The sequence below is a fragment of the Rhinoderma darwinii genome, chromosome 1, assembly GCF_050947455.1.
Source record: "Rhinoderma darwinii isolate aRhiDar2 chromosome 1, aRhiDar2.hap1, whole genome shotgun sequence".
Lineage (NCBI taxonomy): Eukaryota > Metazoa > Chordata > Amphibia > Anura > Rhinodermatidae > Rhinoderma > Rhinoderma darwinii.
Window position 1 is genome coordinate 100,507,946 of NC_134687.1, and position 23,592 is coordinate 100,531,537.

A 23,592-nucleotide genomic window follows, 5' to 3' on the forward strand; every position below is an offset into this window, starting at 1 on the left:
AACATAGAGACCTATGTATGCTTCCATATGAAATTGGAGGCATACAGATGGAAAGTGTGATCTATAAACTGCTACTGGTGCCATATTAGTGTATGTGCACACGATGAGAGGCTTTTACGGCTGAAATGACAGACTGTTTTCAGGAGAAAACAGCTGCCTCGTTTCAGCCGTAATTCCTCCTCCTCGCATTTTGCGAGGCTTCTCTGACAGCCGTAAATTTTGAGCTGTGCTTCATTGAGTTCAATGAAGAACGGCTCAAATTACGTCTGAAAGACGTGTCCTGCACTTCTTTGACGAGGCTGTATTTTTACGCATCGTCGTTTGACAGCTGTCAAACGACGACGCGTAAATGACAGGTTGTCTGCAAAGTACGTTGGCAAACCCATTCAGATGAATGGGCAGATGTTTGCCGACGTATTGTAGCCTTATTTTCAGACGTAAAACGAGGCATTATACGCCTCGTTTACGTCTGAAAATAGGTCGTGTGAACCCAGCCTTATGGCTCCATAGAATTCTGAGACTACCACGGAGGATAATATGCCTGTGTACATGAGCCCTTATGTACTTAAAATATTATTGCACATAGAATTCACATTCCAACTTCCATACGAACCATGTTAAACGCTATTTGCTCACCATTTCAATATAAAGATTTATGATCTATTGTAGAGCATCATGTTTTCACTGAGATATTATGTAGTTCCTAAAATACCTGAAGTATTCCTCAAGTTAACATGCTCTCTACGTTACAAATGAGGGATACGGATGTGGCATGTGCCATTTTTCCAGATGGAACATATTTCTAGCTGGAACAGATGATATTGAGGTGCTGCTTCGCAGGACATACATCGTGATGGTACATGACAGGCAATGGAAATTAAAAACTAAGTTGATGTATATGAGGTGATGCTTACAAGTTACAATGCCTATAAAAGTATTCTCTATCCCCTCCTTAGAATCTCAACACTAAATTACATTGGCATTCATTTTACACTGATTAACAGGAAAAAATACTTTAATGTCAAAATGAAAACAAATCTCTACAAAGTCGTCTACATTAGTTATAAATACTAAACACAAATTGAGTGCATAACTATTCACCCCCAGTAATAGGACAGATCTAAAATCCTTACTAGATCTCTCAAAAAAAATTATGACAGGATTACTGAAAATGATCATCCGAGGGATGGATTCGAGAAAATTTCTAAGTTACTGAATCTCCCTCATAGTCCATTTACTCAATCATTATAAATGTGGAGAATGTCACATCTGTTAATGGTGAGGGACCGTGCAAGGAGGTTACTTCTGGGAGATGTTACCAAGTTATCCATGAAAACTCTGAGGAAGCTGTGCCTGTATACATCACCAGTCACAGATTTCTTCATGCAGAAGAACATGGAGTCCTTCAAGACCATATTACAGAAGCGTAAAGACTGTGCGCCACCACACAAGATTCAGGCCTCATGCCTTGCTATGTGCATGAGGCCTAACCCCATCATAAAGCACAGCACTGTTAAGGTACCTCCATGCATATGAGACAACCCAACTAAAGCAGGAGATAAAATACAGAACATGAGGCAGGATCGAAAAGATTGCCTGTCAGTTTTACATTGAGACTTAATAATACTTTGTTATACCAAAGTATTATATCAGAGTTTAAAGAATTGCAATGAGAAGTCCCGCTAGTGGGACTAAAGAAAAATAATAATAATTAATTAAATGAAAAAGTTTTTTGTTTTTTAAAAAAAATGCACAGTACAAAAAATTGTATTTTGTAAAAAGTGTAAACTAAAAACATATATATGACATCTCCGCGTCGTAAAGACCCAAGCAATAGTTATCAGCATTTTTAAACCACAGCGTAAATGGCGTACAAAAAAACCCCAAAAAAACGTTGTAATTGCTTTTTTTTCATCCACCCTCTTAAAAAAAAACTTCAACCGATAAGTCCCATGTACCCCAAAATGTTACCAATGAAAACCACTTTGTGTCCTGCAAAAAAACAAACTGACATATGACTGCATCGATGGAAAAATAAAAAAGCTGTGGCTTTTATTGTAAAAAAAAAAAAAAAAAAAAAAAAAGCTGTAAGACATGAAGAAAGATACATATTTGCTATTGCTGTGATGGTACTAACCCATAGAATAAAAGGTAACACATTATTTACAACGCACAGTAAACAGCATCAAGTTAAAACTCAAAAAACATTTGGGAATTGCGGTTATTTTTACATTTCACTCCCAAAAACATTAATAAAAGTAAGTTAATGAATGAATTATTCATATGTGAAATGGGAAAATACAACTCATCTTGCAAAAAAACATACAGCTATGTCAATGAAAAAATAATTGGAATGCGATGATAAAAAAAGAAAAAAAAAAGAATGCTTGGTCATAAAGGGGTTGTCCGCTTTTTACTTATTTTTATTAATTTATTTATAGCGTAGGAAATAATACAAATTTATAATATACATACACTACCGTTCAAAAGTTTGGGGTCACCCAGACAATTTTGTGTTTTCCATGAAAACTCACACTTATATTTATCAAATGAGTTGCAAAATGACTAGAAAATGTAGTCAAGACATTGACAAGGTTAGAAATAATGATTTTTATTTGAAATAATAATTTTCTCCTTCAAACTTTGCTTTCGGCAAAGAATGCTCCATTTGCAGCAATTACAGCATTGCTGACCTTTGGCATTCTAGCTGTTAATTTGCTGAGGTAATCGGGAGAAATTTTACCCCATGCTTCCAGAAGGCCCTCCCACAAGTTGGATTGGCTTGATGGGCACTTCTTGCGTACCATACGGTCAAGCTGCTCCCACAACAGCTCTATGGGGTTGAGATCTGGTGACTGCACTGGCCACTCCATTACAGATAGAATACCAGCTGCCTGCTTCTTCCCTAAATAGTTCTTGCATAATTTGAAGGTGTGCTTTGGGTCATTGTCCTGTTGTAGGATGAAATTGGCTCCAATCAAGCGCTGTCCACAGGGTATGGCATGGCGTTGCAAAATGGAGTGATGGCCTTCCTTATTCAAAATCCCTTTTACCTTGTACAAATCTCCCACTTTACCAGCACCAAAGCAACCCCAGACCATCACATTACCTCCACCATGCTTGGCAGATGGCATTAGGCACTCTTCCAGCATCTTTTCAGTTGTTCTGCGTCTCACAAATGTTCTTCTGTGTGATCGAAACACCTCAAACTTCGATTCGTCTGTCCATAACACTTTTTTCCAATCTTCCTCTGTCCAATGTCTGTGTGCTTTTGCCCATATTAATCTTTTCCTTTTATTAGCCAGTCTCAGATATGGCCTTTTCTTTGCCACTCTGCCCTGAAGGCCAGCATCCCGGAGTCGCCTCTTCACTGTAGACGTTGACACTGGTGTTTTGCGGGTACTATTTAATGAAGCTGCCAGTTGAGGACCTGTGAGGCGTCTATTTCTCAAACTAGAGACTCAAATGTACTTGTCTTGTTGCTCAGTTGTGCAGCGGGGCCTCCCACTTCTCTTTCTACTCTGGTTAGAGCCTGTTTGTGCTGTCCTCTGAAGGGAGTAGTACACACCGTTGTAGGAAATCTTCAGTTTCTTGACAATTTCTCGCATGGAATAGCCTTCATTTCTAAGAACAAGAATAGACTGTCGAGTTTCACATGAAAACTCTCTTTTTCTAGCCATTTTGAGAGTTTAATCGAACCCACAAATGTAATGCTCCAGATTCTCAACTAGCTCAAAGGAAGGTCAAAACTGTTTACAGCGGTGCTAACATAATTGCACAAGGGGTTTCAAGTGTTTTCTAATCATCCATTAGCCTTCTAACACAGTTAGCAAACACAATGTACCATTAGAACACTGGAGTGATGGTTGCTGGAAATGGTCCTCTATACACCTATGTAGATATTGCATTAAAAACCAGACGTTTGCAGCTAGAATAGTCATTTAGCACATTAACAATGTTTAGAGTGTATTTCTAATTAATTTAAAGAGGCTATGTCACCAGATTTTGCAACCCCTATCTGCTATTGCAGCAGATAGGCGCTGCAATGTAGATTACAGTAACGTTTTTATTTTTAAAAAACGAGCATTTTTGGCCAAGTTATGACCATTTTTGTAGTTATGCAAATGAGGCTTGCAAAAGTCCAAGTGGGTGTGTTTAAAAGTAAAAGTCCAAGTGGGCGTGTATTATGTGCGTACATCGGGGCGTTTTTAATACTTTTACTAGCTGGGCGTTCTGATGAGAAGTATCATCCACTTCTCTTCAGAACGCCCAGCTTCTGCCTGATCACTGCTGTGACGTCACTCACAGGTCCTGCATCGTGTCAGACGAGCGAGGACACATCGGCACGAGAGGCTACAGTTGATTCTGCAGCAGCATCAGCGTTTGCAGGTAAGTAGCTACATTGACTTACCTGCTAACGCCGATGCTGCTGCAGAATCAACTGAAGCCTCTGGTGCCGATGTGTCCGACACGATGCAGGACCTGTGAGTGACGTCACAGATCTGCACTGCCAGAAGCTGGGCGTTCTGAAGAGAAGTGGATGATACTTCTCGTCAGAGCGCCCAGCTAGTAAAAGTATTAAAAACGCCCCGATGTACGCACATAATACACGCCCACTTGGACTTTTACTTTTAAACACACCCACTTGTACTTTTGCAAGCCTCATTTGCATAACTGCAAAAATGGTCATAACTTGGCCAAAAATGCTCGTTTTTTTTAAAATAAAAACGTTACTGTAATCTACATTGCAGCGCCTATCTGCTGCAATAGCAGATAGGGGTTGCAAAATCTGGTGACAGAGCCTCTTTACTGTCATCTTCATTGAAAAAAACTGTGCTTTTCTTGCAAAAATAAGGAAATTTCTAAGTGACCCTAAACTTTTGAACGGTAGTGTATATTTAACATTCTGCTCACATGCATTATAATATTAGTGTAATTGTTTCTGTCTAAACATAAAAAAATTGTATAGCCCACAGATTGGTTCATTAAAAAGCACCCATAGGATACCTGAATGGACAGTCATGTGACCCACATCATGTGACCACTGACACTCAGGTATATAATAGGTAAATAGTAGATTATTATAGGAGGAGAAATTATAAAGTATTTCTACCTACAGAAGGATCTCATCATTATGTCTGTCAGTGTCGGTGAGGAGCAGCTCTTGCGTTCTTCTACCGGTCTCCTCTGGGCGTTGTGTGTTGTATTTTTTATTTAACTTTATTAACAACATCACCTAGAGACAGGCTGTCATTTTATAAATTATCTAGAGACAGTGAATACAGGCAGTGAATCAATTGTTTATCATTATTTCACCATTAGTCCTATTCACATAGCCCATGTTGCCTCAACACATTGCGTGTGTGTGTGTGTGTGTGCGCTGTGTGTGTGTGGTGTGTGTGTGTTGTGTGTGTGTGTGTGTTGTGCGTTGTGTGTGTGTGTGTGTGTGTGTGTGTGTGTGTGTGTGTGTGTGCGTGCGTGTGTTGGGTCGCATGACTGACGCCATGTTTAGTCATATTCATATTCAGGGCCATCATGCACTATAAAAAAAAGTATGTGAGCAGAATTTCTAATACATGTGTAAAGGATCTGCCAGGCACAGCTTCTGTTTCAACGCCCATAGGTAATCAGTCTGCACCTGCTTCTATGTCTGTGAGACTGACTCCATCTTCCACCACTCAGGATGGCAGGCTTAGGAGTGGGAGAGCCTATCGCAGCCTGGCCAGACGGAGCTAGCTCCCGCCCTCTGTCTATTTATACCTGCCTTTCCTGTTCCTACTTGCTTGTGATTCTTCTTGGTTGGTTTCCTGGCCCTGCTGCAGCTTCTTGAACTATTTGTCCCTGCTTCATACTGACCCTGGCTTACTGACTACTCCCCTGCTCTGCGTTTGGTACCTCGTACACTCCTGGTTTGACTCGGCTTGTTCACTACTCTCCTGCTCTGCATTTGGTACCTCGTACACTCCTGGTTTGACTCGGCTTGTTCACCACTCTTGTTGCTCACGGTGTTGCCGTGGGCAACTGCCCCATTTCCTTTAGCTTCTGTGTACCCTTGTCTGTTTGTCCGTCGTGCACTTATTGAGCGTAGGGACTGTCGCCCAATTGTACCCCGTCGCCTAGGGCGGGTCGTTGCAAGTAGGCAGGGACTGAGTGGCGGGTAGATTAGTGCTCACTTGTCTGTTTCCCTACCCCCATCATTACAACATGTATATTAGTATGATTTCCTATTCTACAAATAACTAATAAAAACAAACAAACTGGACAACCCTTTTAAGGCCAAAATAGGTCTGGTCGTTAGAGTTCAAACACAGTAAAACTGCTGAAATATCTCATCAATGTATTCTAAAAAAAAATAATCTACATTCTAAAAAATATACAAATCTAGACAAGGACATTTTACTGAAAATATTTTTCTTCTAGATTATTATTACATTGCAGATGTATTCACAGTTGCATTCTCTCTAATTTTTATTTTCCTCTAGGAAAGTTTACATGCATTGAGGTTCGATTCCACCTAGAGAGGCAGATGGGATACTACCTGATTCAGATGTACATTCCCAGTCTTTTAATTGTTATCTTATCATGGGTTTCCTTTTGGATCAACATGGATGCAGCTCCAGCCAGAGTTGCCTTAGGTATAACTACTGTCCTAACTATGACAACGCAGAGTTCCGGTTCCAGAACTTCACTGCCTAAGGTAAGCAACTTAAAAAACATATTACGGATGTAGCCATCTTTATCTTGACTGATAACTTGCTGCAGCGTGATATCACCCAACAAAAACCATTGACAAATCATTGAAAAGGTCAAGATAAAGGATCTTGCCACTGTGTATTAAATGCGTTAAAAGTCAAGATAAAGATGGCTACATCTGTATTTCACTAGCATAAAACTCTATATTAATGTACTGAAATGAAACAAATAAGTTATACAGCTATGTAGACTAAACAAGAAAATAGAATCATTATGACAATATACAATATGATTCAATTGCTATGCTGGGAAACAACTAGTGCATAAGCGAAAACATGTCAGCTACCATTATTAGCAAACTGGTCAACAAAATCGAAATGTTCTAACAAGCTTTTTATGTGCTACAAAAATGAATACCAACTACAGTATGTTGTTGTTTTTTAAGTAATAGTAGCATTTGCTTTATAATACTATTAATATTTTTTTTTTTTAGAAGAGTCTCCTCTATAGAGTCGCCTCTATCCTGGTAATAGGTTGATCTTAATGTGTTCCATTACCGGGACCCCCCCAGTGAACAGCTGTAATCTGTGGGGAATTCTCAATTTTTCTGCAGGGCCACTACTGGGGATTTGGAGCATTACACCGTTTTCTTGAAGATCTAAGGGCTGTCCATGTAATGCATAAATATGGTGGTACCTCCAGAGTGACGGACGCTCTTTGTAGCCTCTCTCTACTCTGGCTAATAGATGAGGGTCCTGAATGATGGCCCCTTCCTATTAACTCCAAATTTTTAATAGGGTATTTGAAAATGGATTTCTTAAAACAGAGAACTTCTTTAAGTTACATAAAGCAAGGAAATTAGCTTGAAGAAAGAGATTAATTGTGAGTCCCTGAAATTTAACTTTTGCAAATGAGTACATCTTGTACTTGTCTAGAACATGACAGTGTTGATAATGCTAAATGAGAGATATGTATCAATGGTAAACAAGAGCAAAGCAATTCTGTTAGGCGGGATTCACACGACCGGGTCGTTCCCGAGCCCGAGTGTCGGCCGGTAAAATCGGCCATTTTGCCCGGCCGGTTTGCATTAAGTTTTGCATCCGTGCCGGGCCGGGCAGATCTGGACAGTGACATCAGTGGCAACTCCTGAAGGGGAATCCCCATGTGTTCGGGGATTCCGCTTCAGGAGTTTCCGCTGATGTCACTGCTCAGATATGGACAGAGACATCAAGCGCTCTGTCCAGGAGCGGAATCCCAGAAAACACGGGGATTCCGCTCCTTCAAGGAGCTAAAGTGCGGCTAGCACATAGCAGAGCGGGGAGATACCTCCCCGCTCTGGTATAGTGGCGTCGCTACAGTATTAGCAGCCACAGCACCAGCAGCTGCTAGCGGCGCCATCGAAGGTGTCGCCGGGCCAGGGCGCTTTTAAAACAAGCAGGGGAAGGGAGCCAGCGCAGCGCTCCCTTCCACCTGCTGTACACCCCGGCCCTGCCACACAGTGTACAGCGATGCCATTCGTCCGAATGGCATCAACTCCTCCTCCTCACATGCACTCTGCGCTGTGAGGAGGAGGAGATAGAGCGCAAGCGCCGGAAAACCCGGCCATCACTCGGGACACATCCCGGTGATGGCCGTGTATTACCCGGCCCCATAGACTTCTATGGGAGCCGGGCACCCGGCCGAAGATAGAGCATGTCCTATTTTTTGACGGCCGGTTTTCCCGGCCGTCAAAAAATCGGTCGTGTGAATAGCCCCATTAGGGGTCTTTTATTCCTAATGCAGCCGGGTGCCGGACGATTTATGAACGGCCGGCACCCGGCCGGGAAAACCTGCCGTGTGAATGAGGCCTTAATGATGATTTAGCAGATATTAAATAAAATGTTGATATGGTTACAAACTAAATATGAAAAAAAGAAGAAAATATTACTAATGGAAAAGAGAAGAAGGAATGAAAATTCATACATAGATGGAAATCTCAGACGGAATCTATGAAAGGAGTCCCGACGCAGATGTGAACAAAGCCTAGCATGAGCTTCAAAGACTGCTCCGAATTGCACTAAGCAGAGCGGATTGTATATAGTAGGCCTAAGGCTGGGTTCACACAACCTATTTTCAGACGTAAACGAGGCGTATTATGCCTCCTTTTACGTCTGAAAATAAGGCTACAATACGTCGGCAAACATCTGCCCATTCATTTAAATGGGTTTGCCGACGTACTGTGCAGACGACCAGTCATTTACGCGTCGTCGTTTGACAGCTGTCAAACGACGACGCGTAAAAATACAGCCTCGTCAAAAGAAGTGCAGGGCACTTCTTTCAGACGTAAGTTGAGCCGTTCTTCATTGAACTCAATGAAGCACAACTCAAAATTTATGGCTGTCAGAGAAGCCTCGCAAAATGCGAGGAGGAGCATTTACGTCTGAAACGAGGCAGCTGTTTTCTCCTGAAAACAGTCTGTCTTTTCAGACGTAAAAGCCTGCTACCGTGTGCACATACCCTTAGAGTTTTCTTTGGTGCTTTGGCTGTTTTTTAAGCTCGTATAGTCAAGGCAAGCATACTGTGCATTTTGTCTATCCCTATAACCCAATACTGTACTAACTCACCAAGTTGAGAGGAGGGTATTGGTGCACTGTAGTTTTTGCAATTGAAGGTCAGGGCCGATGGATTTCAATGATGTAGTCTTCTAGCATGTTACTGACATTCCAAAAAAAAATCACTATTGTGTAGATTTGGTAAATGGGGCCACACAAAATGTGTGCTACAACACTGCAAAACTGCAAAACTACAGTAAGTGGCCTAATTATGACAAGATCTGATGGCAGAGTTGATCTTTTTAGGAGCATACTGTGCATATCATAGCTTACTTGGTACTGAAGTTAAACATCTTTTAGGGGGTGAGGGTACAATGACAGCAGCCAATGTCTACTTGTCATTTTGCTATGCATTATTGAGTAGTCATTGCCATTGTAAAATTTTGTAGCATCAAAATAAATAAAGAAGTAAATAAATAGTACTGCAAGTGGAATGACAGTTTAAAAGGGATCCCTATTTAATACATTTGGGGCATACAGACAGAATACAATTGAAATCTACGGAGAGGTGGCCTTCACTTGGAAGCAGCTATCTCTATTGAACTCTATTGGATTGCTGCTTACTCGGCTCTTTTAACAACTCCCATAGACTTCAAAGGAGAGAGCCTCATCCAAGCACGGCCACCCTTCTTTTGATTTTAGTGCTTTGAATCATTGAACAGGAATCATAAGACGCCCGTTCTTCCAATAAGTGAGGTTCTCACAGGTGGTATTTGCACCTATCAGTCATTTATAGCATGTCCTGTGCATATATCATAAATATGTAAAATGGAAATACCGCTTTAAGATGTGATCACTATGCATCATCAAGTAGGAAAAGGAAAAACAATAGGTATTTAGTTTGAGTATTTATGCTCATAAACTATAAACACCCATACGTATATAATCATGACAATACTGAATATATGCTATATAAAACAGCAATATTGCAGAAATCCTGTTGTGTGCATCTCAATGCCCGTCTCTAGGAAACTATCCTTATAAAATCCATGCCAAATGACCTAATGATGGTAACAACCAGGCATCGCATTTAAGACATAGTTTGCCTTGAGGACATTTAAGTTTGGAATAGTCATTTTGTTTTCACTGCGGGAACCATGACAGGAAGCCTACAGTATCTGTCCCCAAGGAAGCTATCTCATCTACTCTCCCTTGACCCTCATTACATAATGGCTTGTCGTCTTCTTTTTCTGTTTTCTGTTAATTTTGCTTTGTGTGCTGGAACGGGAAGTTTTACATATGCTTGCTGAACTGGCAATCTTTAGGCTAGATATATGATCTATGAATAATAGATGGGGTATTTATGCTACAAGAGCTGAAATTGCTTTGATTTACAGATGTAGCTTGGCTGCATAGATGGAGGATAGTTTTATCTCTATTCCCTAGATTGTAATTGTATATTACTACTGATTTTTATTTGTACAGTTTACAAAAATAGATTACTGTAAAAGCAATGTCTTATTTTTTGCTGTCTAAATATCTTATGTGTTTGGGAACTGCATATACAGCAATTCCATATACATTTATTATTCATACCACGTCCTTCTTAAGTGGGGAGATCCAATAATAACTTTACAAGATGGGAAATTAAATCTCCATCACTGCTTGCCAAAACCACTGGCAGAACATGGGCAGCCTGTGTTTATTGACATTTTAACCAAGAAGAAGCAGAGAACTGGAGTTATTTGCAGGCCCCTTACTTGTAAAACGAGTAATTTCAATAGGAATATATAAGGAGATTGATATTTCTGAAATATCCTCATGAACAGATCTAGCAACCGCCAAATTGACGTTACTAGCATTGCGCACAACTGCACTCAACTCTATTTGTGTAGTGCGCCCGTTCTCATTCAAAGCGCATGAACGGCTTGATATGCAGATACCGATCTAGCGCACCATGGGAGTCAAGTTGGCGACTGCTATATCTGTATTAGTGTATATTCACTAGTTACTGAAATAATGTCAAGATTTATATTCATTGTATACTTAAGTGATGTTGTCCCTACCATCTTTACTTCAAACCCCATTGTAGCAGATCTAGTTAAACAAATACTTATACCATTTCTCAGTTCGGGGCTGGGTAAGAAATGGGTGGGGTAGATGTAATCCAATCTCTGCTTAACTCCTTTATTTTAAAAGATCGAGTACATGATTTATGTGAGAAAGCCACACAAAAAAAAGTGCACAAGGATGTGGTCTATTGCAAGCTCTCTCTCGAAAAGGAGAAGGACCTCCATCAACAATTCCCAACCCTCTGAGCCAGAAGGCCCTGCAAGGGTCGGTGATCATTGGCCTTTCTTCACCGAAGCTTAGCAAAAGCCCTTCTTACTCCTAGCTGCTACCTGGCCTGCTATCCCAGTGACCACCAGAAGCCAAAGTTGAGGATTAGCTCTCCCAGTTGAGGGAGCCGAGGTTGCTTTGGTTAACTCCCTCTCCACCAAATAAAGTCCTCACCTACAGTGTCTAATGCATCGACATGCTTATCTAATTACTGAGATCTTGAAAGGTACTGATTCTCCCTGCGGAGATGCAGCTGGTAAGGAGTCTTAAGGGCAGTGCTCGCTGGGGAAAAAAATATTCAAACTATCTTTACTCCATAAGAAAGAAAACTGTCTCTACAGTACCACCTATAGCTGAGCCTAGGAACATGACTCTGGTTAATAACCAGACACACCCATCTCTAAACAGCATTGTTTAACGGCAATGTACACCTTTGAGGGCATTTTAAAAAAAAATAATAGATTAGTCAGTGTGTTTAGTATAACTTTGTAATTAGTCTTTATTAAAAAATTACTTTTGGAGATACAGCTGTATCGTTCGTTTTACACTGAACCCTCCAGTCCTGTGGACCTGACAGGTTTAGTGTCGTCGGGTCCTGCGTCAACGGGTCTGTGACACGCAGGATCCACCTGTAAACTATCACATCAAAGTTCATAACTTAGATGTGATCGATTACAGGTGAATACTCCTGAAGACACTCAACCCGTCAGGTCCGCGGGACTGACAGATTCAGTGGAAACGAGCGATACAGCTGCTCTGTAGAGAATACAGAACAGCTGTATCTCCAAAAGTAAAACAAATTTTTAATAAAGACTAATTACAAAGTTACACCAATCACACTGACTAATCTATTCATAAAAAAAACAAAATCCCCTCAACAGTGTACATAGCCTTTAAAGTGTAGCTAAACATTTGACAAACTTCCGACATATCATAGTGGCATGTCAGAAGTTTGGATTGGTGGCGGTACGAGCACTGAGGCCCCCACCAATCGCTAGAACGAAGCAGCTGAGGTGCTTGTAGGAGCACTTAGCCACTTCGTGTCTGTTCGGCTGTTTCCGGAAATAAATGTAAAGAAAGTCTATGAGCCCGTACTCTGATACATCGGCTTTCCGGAAAAAGCCGAGCAGACACGAAGCGGTTGAGCGCTCACATGAGCCCTCCAGCTGCTTCATTCTAGCGATTGGTGGGGGTCCCAGTGCTCAGACCCCAACCAATCCAAACTGCTGACATGTCACTATGACACGTCAGAAGTTTGTCAAACGTTTAGCTACACTTTAAGAGTTGTTGCTCCTCATCAGTACAGGTTCTGGTTGGCTGAATCAGATGACTTTAACGGAACCAGATACACCTATCTGTAAACAGCACTGTTTAAAAATTGTTGCTCCTCGTCAGTACAGGTTCTTGTTGGCTGAATGAGATGACTTTGATTCAGCTGTTGGAAGAGATCCAGCTGGTAGGGAGTCTAAAGAGCAATGCTCCCTGGGGAAAAAAGTATGAAAATCCAATTATTGAGAAAAGATACAGGGAGAAGTTGCAACTTTCCAAGTTATTGTAAAAAGCACCACATGGATTATAGCAAAGCATATAGTATGAGTATATCCAATGGAAATTGCTTTGTATATAGCCTAAAGCATTAATAAAGCAAATGCATTACTGAATATAAAAAAAAAAATGCAATAATATAAGTAGCCTGAAAAGGATAATATCAGACAGTATAACATACTAAGCAGACAGATGTTAATGTGTTAACAGATGTCTATTTCTAAACACAAACTAATGTTGGACTGTATGGGTTAAAACTGAATCCCATTATTCCACATTATTATATGGCTTGTAGTATATCCTTATTTTTTCTTGCTAAAATCGAGATTAGCAAATCACAGAAATTGCTTCATATCACTGAAAAAGGCCATACATATTAATAAAAGGGCAGGTTAAAAATCAGTTCCCAGCAGGATGCAGACAAGCCACAATGTTATGTGAGAAAGTTCGCACAGGTGCAAAATACTAATGAACATCCACTCTTACACCTACCATCTATGAGGGGGTAGCTGCTTACTATTCTAAATGCACATATATCCAACTTCCATAAGGTACGAGTCACACGGTTATGTTTAGTGCACCATGCTGGCTAGCAGCCTATTGGTCATGCTGTATTGTCCAATCAGACAGGCTGCCCATGAAATCAGCTTATATGCAGCAGCCAACTTAAAGAAGCAGTATAAAGCGTGGAGCTGTGTAGAAACAGTAACAGTCAGAGCACCAGCTTGAACCTCTAATATCACATTTCATTTATTATACTGGTCTCATAAAAGGCAGAGGGTCCTTTTTGGCCCTCTTAGGCTCCAGGGCCCTTGTGTCCCTGCTGTTTAATGTCCCAGAGAAAACTTAGAATGTGTGTAGGTAATTTTACTCCTGCTTCTGCTTGCCCCTATTGAGTTTTATATTACTCATTTACAATTTATTCATATATTACATATTACTCTTTAATTCCTTACATCAGGTGTCCTATGTTAAAGCTATTGACATTTGGATGGCCGTCTGTCTTCTGTTTGTGTTTTCCGCCTTATTGGAGTATGCAGCAGTCAATTTTGTATCCAGACAGCACAAAGAACTTCTAAGATTTCGACGCAAGAGGAAGAAGGATAAGGTATTTTATTAGCATTATTTCCTTTAGCTTACTTCATTGATACTAACATGTTGTTGTAATATTGAACATTATTTGATGTTAATCAAAGCAAATAGTTTAAGAGAAAAAGTTTTGAGTTTTGCGACTAAAAAAAACTCAACTACAACCCTATAATGATGGTCATACTGGTTGCCGCAGTTTACAAAGAAAAAAATGAAAGGATTTTTCACAAGATTTATGGAAGTCTAGATCTATTTGCTGGCTATTTGTTGTTTTATATTACATTTTTAAGGGAAACTTCAGACAAAAATGAAAAAATCTTGCCACCCTATAGCCTCCCAACATATTTGACTTATTTTCTATTTACCATTGCTTATTTAGCACCAACATTTTCTGCAGAGCTGAACAGAGATTGTCATCATTTCCAGAACGATGAGCATAAAGATAAAGGTTACAATGTGCATGCAACAACTAGGATGTGGCGCATGTGCAGTACAACCTTTAAGTCACCGTTCTAATCGGCACTACTACTCATGGTTACGTCACTTCACAAAAAATGGAATACAGAGAGATCAAAAAGTCGCTTGTACCTAAAAATGGTCCTGATGAAAACTGCAGTTCGTTATCAAAAAACACGTTCTCGCATGGCTTTCTTGATGGAAAAAAAAATGTTCTGGCTCCTAGAATAAGGCAACACAAAAAGAAAATTATTTAAAAAAAAAGTATTTTAATTGTGCAAACGCCATAAGACATAAAAAAAACTATAAACATATGGTATCACCGTAATCGTATCGCCCCGCAGAATAAAGTGAATATGTCATTTATAGTGCACGGTGAAAGCTGTAAAAAAAATAGAATAAAAAACAATAGTAGAATTGCTGTTTTTTAGTCACCCTGTCTCTTAAAAATAGAACAAAAACTGATCAAAAAGTGGCATGCACCCCATGAAAACTACAATGAATTCCTCAAGGGGTCTAGTTTCCAAAATGGGGTCACTTTTGGGGGGTTTCCACTGTTTTGGCACCACAAGACCTCTTCAAACCTGACATGGTGCCTAATAAAAAGGAGGCCTCATAATCCTCTAGGTGCTCCTTTGCTTCGGAGGCCGGTGCTTCAGTCCATTAGCACACCAGGGCCACATGTGGGATATTTCTCAAAACTGCAGAATCTGGGCAATAAGTATTGAGTTGCATTTCTCCGGTAAATCCTTCTGTTTTACAGAAAAAAAATTAATAAAAAGGATTTTCTGACAAAAATATGAAATATGTAAATTTCACCTCTACTTTGCTTTAAATTCCGGAAAACGGAGACCCCTATTAAACCATTTCAGTGCCCGGATTTCCAAAGCATACACCCCCGAGAATTGTATTTCTAACGATGAGTCCTGGGTACATTTTAAAGGGAGGCTTCAATTCCGACAGTACCTCCCGGGTAAGAGGGCAAGCTATGGCATGAAGATGTATAAGCTGTGTGAGAGTGCATCAGGGTATACCTACAAATTTAGGATATATGAAGGGGAAACCAGTATTCAGCCCCCAGAATGCCCCCCCCCCCTTACTGGGAATTAACACAAAAATTGTGTGAGATTTGGTGCACCCACTGCTGGACCAGGTTTACCACCACTACCTGGATAATTTTTATACCAGCGTCCCACTCCAAGTGCCTCGCTTCCAGAAGTACTGCATAGGCACTGCTAGAAGAAAAGAGACTCTGCTTGGGCAAACACTCAGAAGGGGTGAGAGCAGGGCACAATCTAGCAGCAACATATTGTGTGTCATGTACAAGGACAAGAGAGATGTCCTTGTATTGACAACAATACATGGCCACACCAGTACCCATGTACCTGTACGAGGTACCAGTACAGAGACCCCCAAACCAGGCTGCAGCCTGGACTACAATAGGTACATGGGAGGAGTGGACTTGTCAGATCAAGTCCTGAAGCCCTACAGTGACATGCGGAAATCGAGGGTGTGGTATAGGTATAAGAAGCTGGCCGTGCACATCATACAGATGGCATTGTACAATGCGTACGTGCTACGTCGATGTACAGGCCAGACGGGAACTTTCCTGGAATTTCAAGAGGTGGTTATCAAGAAACTCATATTTAGGGACCAGGAAGGGGGGGGCACCCAGTACTTCTGAAAGCGAGGCCACACGCATCATACCAGGGCAACACTTTCCAGGAGAAGTTCCCCAAACTGGCAAGAAGGGAAAAAGTCAAAAGAGTTGCAAAGTCTGCTTTAAGAGGGGGATAAGGCAAGACACAATATATCAATATGACACGTGTCCCAAAAAACCATGGCTCTGTATGAAAGTGTTTTAAAATGTATCCCTTGATTTTCAATCTACCCCAGTTTTACTTACCCTTGATGCACTCCACTCAGCTTATCCCCCTCATCTTTCCCCTCTGGGCCCTGCTGTGTGCCCAGGCAGCTGTTAACAACCACATGTAGGGTATTGCCGTACCCGGGAGAACCCACATTACTGTTTATGGGGTGTATGTCTCCGTTGGCACATGCTGGGCACAATATATTGGATACTGAAATGGCATATATGTATAGAAAATTGCGAATCTCACTCTGCACCATCTGCTGCGCATTATCTTTTACACGATACCTGTTGGGTCAAAATGCTCACTACACCTCTAGATGAATGCCTTAAGGGGTGTCGTTTTTGAAACGGGGTCACTTCTTGGGGGTTTCAACTGTACTGGTACCTCAGGGGCTTCTGCATACATAACTTAGCACCAGACGATCACCAGTAGGCCAAATGGTGGTCCTATCCTTCTGAGCCCTCACATGGGCTCAAACGGCAGTTTATCACCACAAATGGGGTATTGCCGCACTCAGGACAAATTGGGCAACAAAATTGAGTATTTTATTCCTTGTGAAAATAAGAAATTTTGAGCCAAAACTACATCTTATTGGAAAAAAAACAAACATTTTTTTAATTCACAGCCCAATTTAACTGAATTCTGTGAAAAAAGTGTGGGGTCTAAATGGTCACCACACCCATAAATGAATTCCTTGAGGGGTGTAGTTTCCAAAATGGGGTCACTTCTGGTGGGTTTCCATTGCTTTGATACCTCTGGGGCTCTCCAAATGCGACATGGCACCCGAAAACCAATCCAGCAAAATCTGGACTTCAAAGAACACCTAGCGCTCCTTTCCTTCTGAGCCCTCCCATGGGCCTAGCTCAGGGGCTTCTGCATACATGACTTAGCACTAGAAAATCTCCAGTAGGCCAAATGGTGGTCCTTTCCTTCAGAGTCCTCCCATGGGAGGCAGTTTATCATCACAAATGGGGTATTGCCGCACTCAGGACAAATTGGGAAACAAAATGGGGCATTTTGTTCCCTGTGAAAATAAGAAATTTTTATCAAAAATGACATTTTATTGAAAAAAATGTCATTTTTTTTATTTCACAGCCCAATTTAGATACGCGCCGTGAAAAAAACTGTGGGTCGCAACACCCATAAATGAATTCAATGAGGGGTGTAGTTTCCAAAATGGGGTCACTTTTGGGGGATTCCTACTGTTTTGGCACCTCAACGCCTCTTCAAACCTGGCATGCTGCCTAAAATATATTCTAATAAAAAAGAGGCCCCAAAATGCACTAGGTGCTTCTTTGCTTCTGGGGCTTGTGTTTTAGTCCACGAGCGCACTAGAGACACATGTGGGACATTTCTAAAAACTGCAGAATCTGGACAATGCATATTTAGTAGTGTTTCTCTGGTAAAACCTTCTGTGTTACAGAAAAAAATATATAGGCCCCTTAATAGTTTTTTTAATTTTACATGTGATTCTGTTAAAAAATAATCCTAAAAATGTTGCAGTTTTCACTCAGGCCACTGAGCCTCACATTAGACTTACATTTTCTGTTCTGTAGAGATCAATTCTCATCGGTCATCTCATTATCATTACAGGCAGGATTGCAATGGAAGGTATAACCTCTATTATAAAGCTGTAGGCAGATAACACAGGATCACACCACTGACCATAGAAGTCATTTCCTATGGTCCATGTGGCTGCTGTAAAGTATATCCCTAAATGCTGATAACAGCTCAGGCAAGATGGCTGCCCCATAATCATGTACAGAAAATAGTAGAAAGAAATACAATCAGAAAATAAAAATTGATTTAAAAAAAAAGAATATGTTTCACTATCTGGTTTTAATCAGAAAAATCTATATAAGTGATACATTCCCTTTAATAGACAACTGTACCAGTGTAATAATGGTTTATCCTATTAATAACATTGATGTAAGTTCGATTAAATAGGCCATCAATGTCCGATGAGTGGGAGATCACCACTGATTCTGAAAGTAAGACTTTCCAGCCCATTTGGTTTACTCTCAAAAGAGCACCACTTCTGACCAGTGGCTGTGGTGTGAATTGCTACAGAGCTCCATTTAAGTGAATATGGTTATGTTGCAATTCCTACACAGTGCCTGGTTGTGATTGGAAATGTTTTGGGGATAAAAGAATTTACAGAACACTGCAGTCCCTTTGTTCTTGCCATAGGTTCAGGTCTTAGCCATTGGATCCCCACACATCAAACATTTATTGCAAATTGAATGACTATGTCATCAATGATAATGGGGATTCTCCAAATCCAAAACTGGTTTGACTTTTCATGAAATTAGTGATAAGTTTTGTGGTTTGGAAGTTAAAAGCTAATGTCTAATGTTTCAGGCCTGATGTGAATGAATAAAATTGTTATGTATTTGTCTGAGAATTCATCCAAAGCAGAGTAACCTTACATCCATATATAACACATCACTCTCTTCACATACATGTCTGCTTGGTGTATAATTGCGTTTTCTCCATGCAAGAATAAAGGATTCTGATTTTAGAAGACTATCGGAAAGCCATGCTGTATTCTTCTTTCTAAATAAAACTGTCAAGCAATTGATTTGTAGTTAAAAGACTGACACTCCGTCCTTGAGAATAATCACCAAGGAAATCTTTATAGTGGCTGTTTTTATAGAAGCAAGATGTTATCAAGTGTTTCGCCAAAGGTTTATGAGACAATGCTCAAGAAATGAAAATAGCTTTCTCTAAATTGCTTTTTATCAAAATGTCACCACTGAACAAAATATTGATTTGTTTAATAACACGCAGAGGGTGCAAACAACACGGAATTGTATATATCTTATCATATTATCATATGAAAGTGTTATAGCATACAATGCAAATATTGTCATTTTCAAGAATGAAATAAGCATACCATACCACTTAAAGAATAGCTCCATTTGCTACAATTTAAATAAGAAAATAGTTATTTTGCCTGGAGGTACGGCCTCCTACTTCTTCCCAGAAATGTACATATTAGAAGTGTTATGTAGGAAATTCCCTGTCTTCCTCTTCTATGACATGGCTGAAGCCTGTACTGCGGCATTGCTCATAAATGGTCCTGAGCCACCCATGAAACGCTCCTTTTTCTGGTTAGTGTCGAGAGGTATTTCATATGCAGACATCAACCCCCTCTTGACAAAAATCAATCCACATGGAACGGTGGTTTTTTTTTTATCCATGTGCTAGAAGAGAGCTTTGGAAGGGCAACTCTCATTTTATAACTTAGATGCCATCTAGGAAGAAATATTTCTGATGAAAAGCTATTTTTCTGTTTTTGTCCAAGTTACATTTAGCTGGCTATGTACAGAATTGACATAGTTGTATTTTTTTTTTTCTTTGTTTTTTTTTTTAATTAAAATTGTGCATCAATGTGATTGGTGCAACTTCCTAAATACATTTTATTAAAAAATATTTTAACTTTTTGAGATACAGCTGCTTTGTATTCTGTATACAGAGCAGCTGTATCGTGCACTGAATCCTGTATCTGTCAGGTCGGCGGGACTGATGGGTTCAGTGACAGCGAGTCCTGCGTGTCTCTGAACCGCAGGATAGAGCTGCTATTGATCACATATAAGTTCATAACTGTCTCTAAACCCATCAGTCCCACAGACCTGACGGATTTAGGTCTTAGCAAACGATACAGCTGCTCTGTATACAGAATACAAAGCAGCTGTATCTAAAAAAGTAACTATTTTCCAATAAAATGTCTTTAGGAAGTTGCACCCATCACACTGATGCACAATTTTAGAAAAAAAAAAAGCAAAAAAAAAAAAAACATGTCAAAGGTGTACATAGCCTTTGAAGTAGTTGTCTAATATTTAGAGAAGTGTAGGACCAACGTACCAGATGTGCTTTACGTGCTGCTTACAGGTAATGTAAAGGAAAAGCCGCTTATACAATGGATATCCACACATGTTAGAATTCATATAAAGTGTTTTTATATCCTTGGCCGAGTACTTATGTTGCAGGTTAATAAATATGTACAGCATCCTTTTAATGAACACATGCATTTTGCTTAGACTAAGGGTATGTTCACACGGCAAACAAAAAACGTTTATAACATACGGAGCTGTTTTCAAGGGAAAACAGCCTCTGATTTTCAGCCCTTTTTAAGCATTAAGTGTTTTTTGATACGTTTTTTACGGCCGTTTTTTGAGCTGTTTTTCTATTGACCCAATGAAAAATAACTCCAAAAACGGCTCAAAAAGTGACATGCACATCTTTTTTACAGGGAGTTTTTTTACGCACCGTTTTTAAAAATGGCCGCGTAAAAAGCGCCCCGTGGGAATGGAACGCCGATTTTTCCAATGAAATGAATGGGCAGATGTTTGGAGGCATTCAGCCGACGTATTTTCAGCCATACGGCCCGAAAAATGGCTGAAAATAGGCCGTGTGAACATACCCTAAATCTAGTAATTATCTGTGACTTTAAATGAGCACGTATTAAGAATAATTCATTACAAGCACTTGTGCAATGAACTATTGACATCTACACAGTCATTTATGGTTACTCCAGTTACAGATGTTTACCAAATTGCTAGATTAATTTCTTTAAAAGCATAGGGTCACAATTGAGCTATATGCGGAAAATTATTTGTATATGTCATGAGAAGCAGACAGATCTATTTGACTACTATATTTCAATGCATATTGTGACAACAGGTTGTAGAGCTGGTTTAGTAGCATTTGTATTTATGATTTTTTTTCTTTTGCCTTAATTCTTTGTTATAATGCTAGAATGTTAAGCCAGTACTTGGTGAACATGAGAACCTAGGCAATTTGCGTTGTAGCAATGGCATGAGAAGTGCTGGACCAACATATGGGACATTGGCTCAAGTCAACAGTACAAATTTCAGGGTAAATTATGTGTGTAAAATCCAAGAATAATAGATGGAGGTTTTAGCTGGTCATAGCCTTCATTGTTTTCCATATGTGCCTGCTTTTAGTTCCAAGGTACCTGTCCTGTTAAGTTCCCAATTCAAAGCAAAAATACTATCAATGCGTTTCCAAAGTATATATTTAGTAAGTGCTAACCATTTCACACATTTCTAGAAGTGGAGAAAGCTGTCATCAACATTCACTACAAATAGAACAATGTCAGCAGGCACCACAAATATCTATCTAGAGTGCCAGTCAACGTGTACAAAAACATAGGAAATTTTCAAGCAAGACAACACATATATCAGATTGCACCTCTACATTCACTAAAAAACATTCTCAGGTATATAATAGATGTTACACAGAATGCTTGGGATTCCTTCTGAGCTTACTTGGACTTGTTCACCTTCACAAATAGCTGAAAGGGATTATTTCATCAAGATATGCTTTTTTATAATAAAGCCAGCCCTATGATCAGCTTATCGCTGTGGGTTCTGCCTCTGAAACCCCTGGCAATCAGCTGATATTGCCAGGAGAAGCTGTGGCTGGCCATAGATTTCCCCTGCATGTAGTGCTACTGTATATAAACATGTAAAAGGTGGCCAGACCGAATCTGCTTTGAAAGAGTGATCATGTGGATTCAACCTCTGAGACTCGACCGATCCCGAAACCAAGGGGCTCCTAGTCCATTTCTACTGACTCTTCTACCCGAAGTTATACATATAACACAATTCCTGCATTGATTCAACACTGCCGTAAAAAAGGAACTACCCCCTTAGGGCATGACCACACGTGGCGGATTTCCTCCGCAACTGTCCGCATCAATGCCGCACAGAATCTGCGTTGCAGATTCTGCTGCGGATCTGCACAAAATGTGCAGTAAATTGATGCGGACTAGCTGCTGCGGACTGCGGTAAAAGTACTTCCCTTCTCCCTATCAGTGCAGGATAGAGAGAAGGGACAGCACTTTCCCTTGTGAAAGTCAAAGAAATTCATACTTACCGCCCGTTGTCTTGGTGACGCGTCCCTCCTTCGGCATCCAGCCCGATCTCCCTGGATGACGCGGCAGTCCATGTGACCGCTGCAGCCTGTTATTAGCCTGTGATTGGCTGCAGCCGTCACTTAGACTGAAACGTCATCCTGGGAGGCCGGACTGGAGACAGAAGCAGGGAGTTCTCGGTAAGTATGAACTTCATTTTTTTTACAGATACATGTATATTGGGATCGGTAGTCACTGTCCCGGGTGCAGAAACAGTTACTGCCGATCGCTTAACTCTTTCAGCACCCTGGACAGTGACTATTTACAGACGTCTCCTAGCAACGCTCCCGTCATTACGTGAGCCCCATTGACTTCCTCAGACCTAGAAATACATAGGTCCAGCCAGAATGAAGAAATGTCATGGTAGTAAAACCAATACGCTCCGCAGCACACATAAGATCTGCGGACTTCATTGCGGAATTTTGACTCTCCATTGAAGTCAATGGAGAAATTCCACCATGAGTCCGCCACTGCTCCGCAACAGACAGAGCATGCTGCGGACACCAAATTCCGCTCCGCAGCCTATGCTCCGCAGCGGAATTTTACGCATCGTCTAAACAAACACTTCTAAATAGAAGTGGAAGTCAATGCAGAAACGGCTCCGCTGCGGATTAACGCTGCGGAGTGCCCGCAGCGGAATTCTAGTGGAATTCCGCCACGTGTGAACCCAGCCTTAGACCCATGGTTTTGTCAGGACTTGTAACTTGCTGTAATACGGACTCTAAAATAAATAAATAATTGCACCCTCTTTAATAAAAAAAAAAAAAGTGCAACCAAATGATTCCGATAATTTGTTATAAATCCACCACATCACTGTGGTACAATTTTACCCCTTCTTATTTGCAGATCTGCATGGGCAGCTTGTTTCAGGCCCTGCCACAGCAACTCTGAGTTTCTTTTTTAATTTTCTTTCTTCTCTTTTGTCTTGGTGCATGACCCGGTTATGCGTGAGAATTTTCCAGCACTGTGCAGAATTAATGTTTGCTTAAATATGTTGCCCATGTCCCAAGGCAACCAAGCATCCCCACACAATCCCAATACTAGCACCATATTTGACTGTTGGTATGATATTCTTGGTATAAATTGTAGAATACCTTCCGAAATATTACAAATTACTAATAAC

The 23,592-nt window shown here is 40.5% G+C and overlaps 1 protein-coding gene across 1 annotated transcript in view; it reads left to right on the forward strand.

Moving 5' to 3' along the window:
• Positions 1 to 23,592, forward strand: part of GLRA3 (glycine receptor alpha 3) — a 180,860-nt gene that overhangs the window by 151,574 nt on the left and 5,694 nt on the right. Inside the window, exons 7-8 of the mRNA XM_075849654.1 lie at positions 6,483 to 6,697; positions 14,071 to 14,217. Of these exons, the coding sequence (XP_075705769.1) occupies positions 6,483 to 6,697; positions 14,071 to 14,217 (362 nt within the window). The remainder of the gene's footprint in view (positions 1 to 6,482; positions 6,698 to 14,070; positions 14,218 to 23,592) is intronic.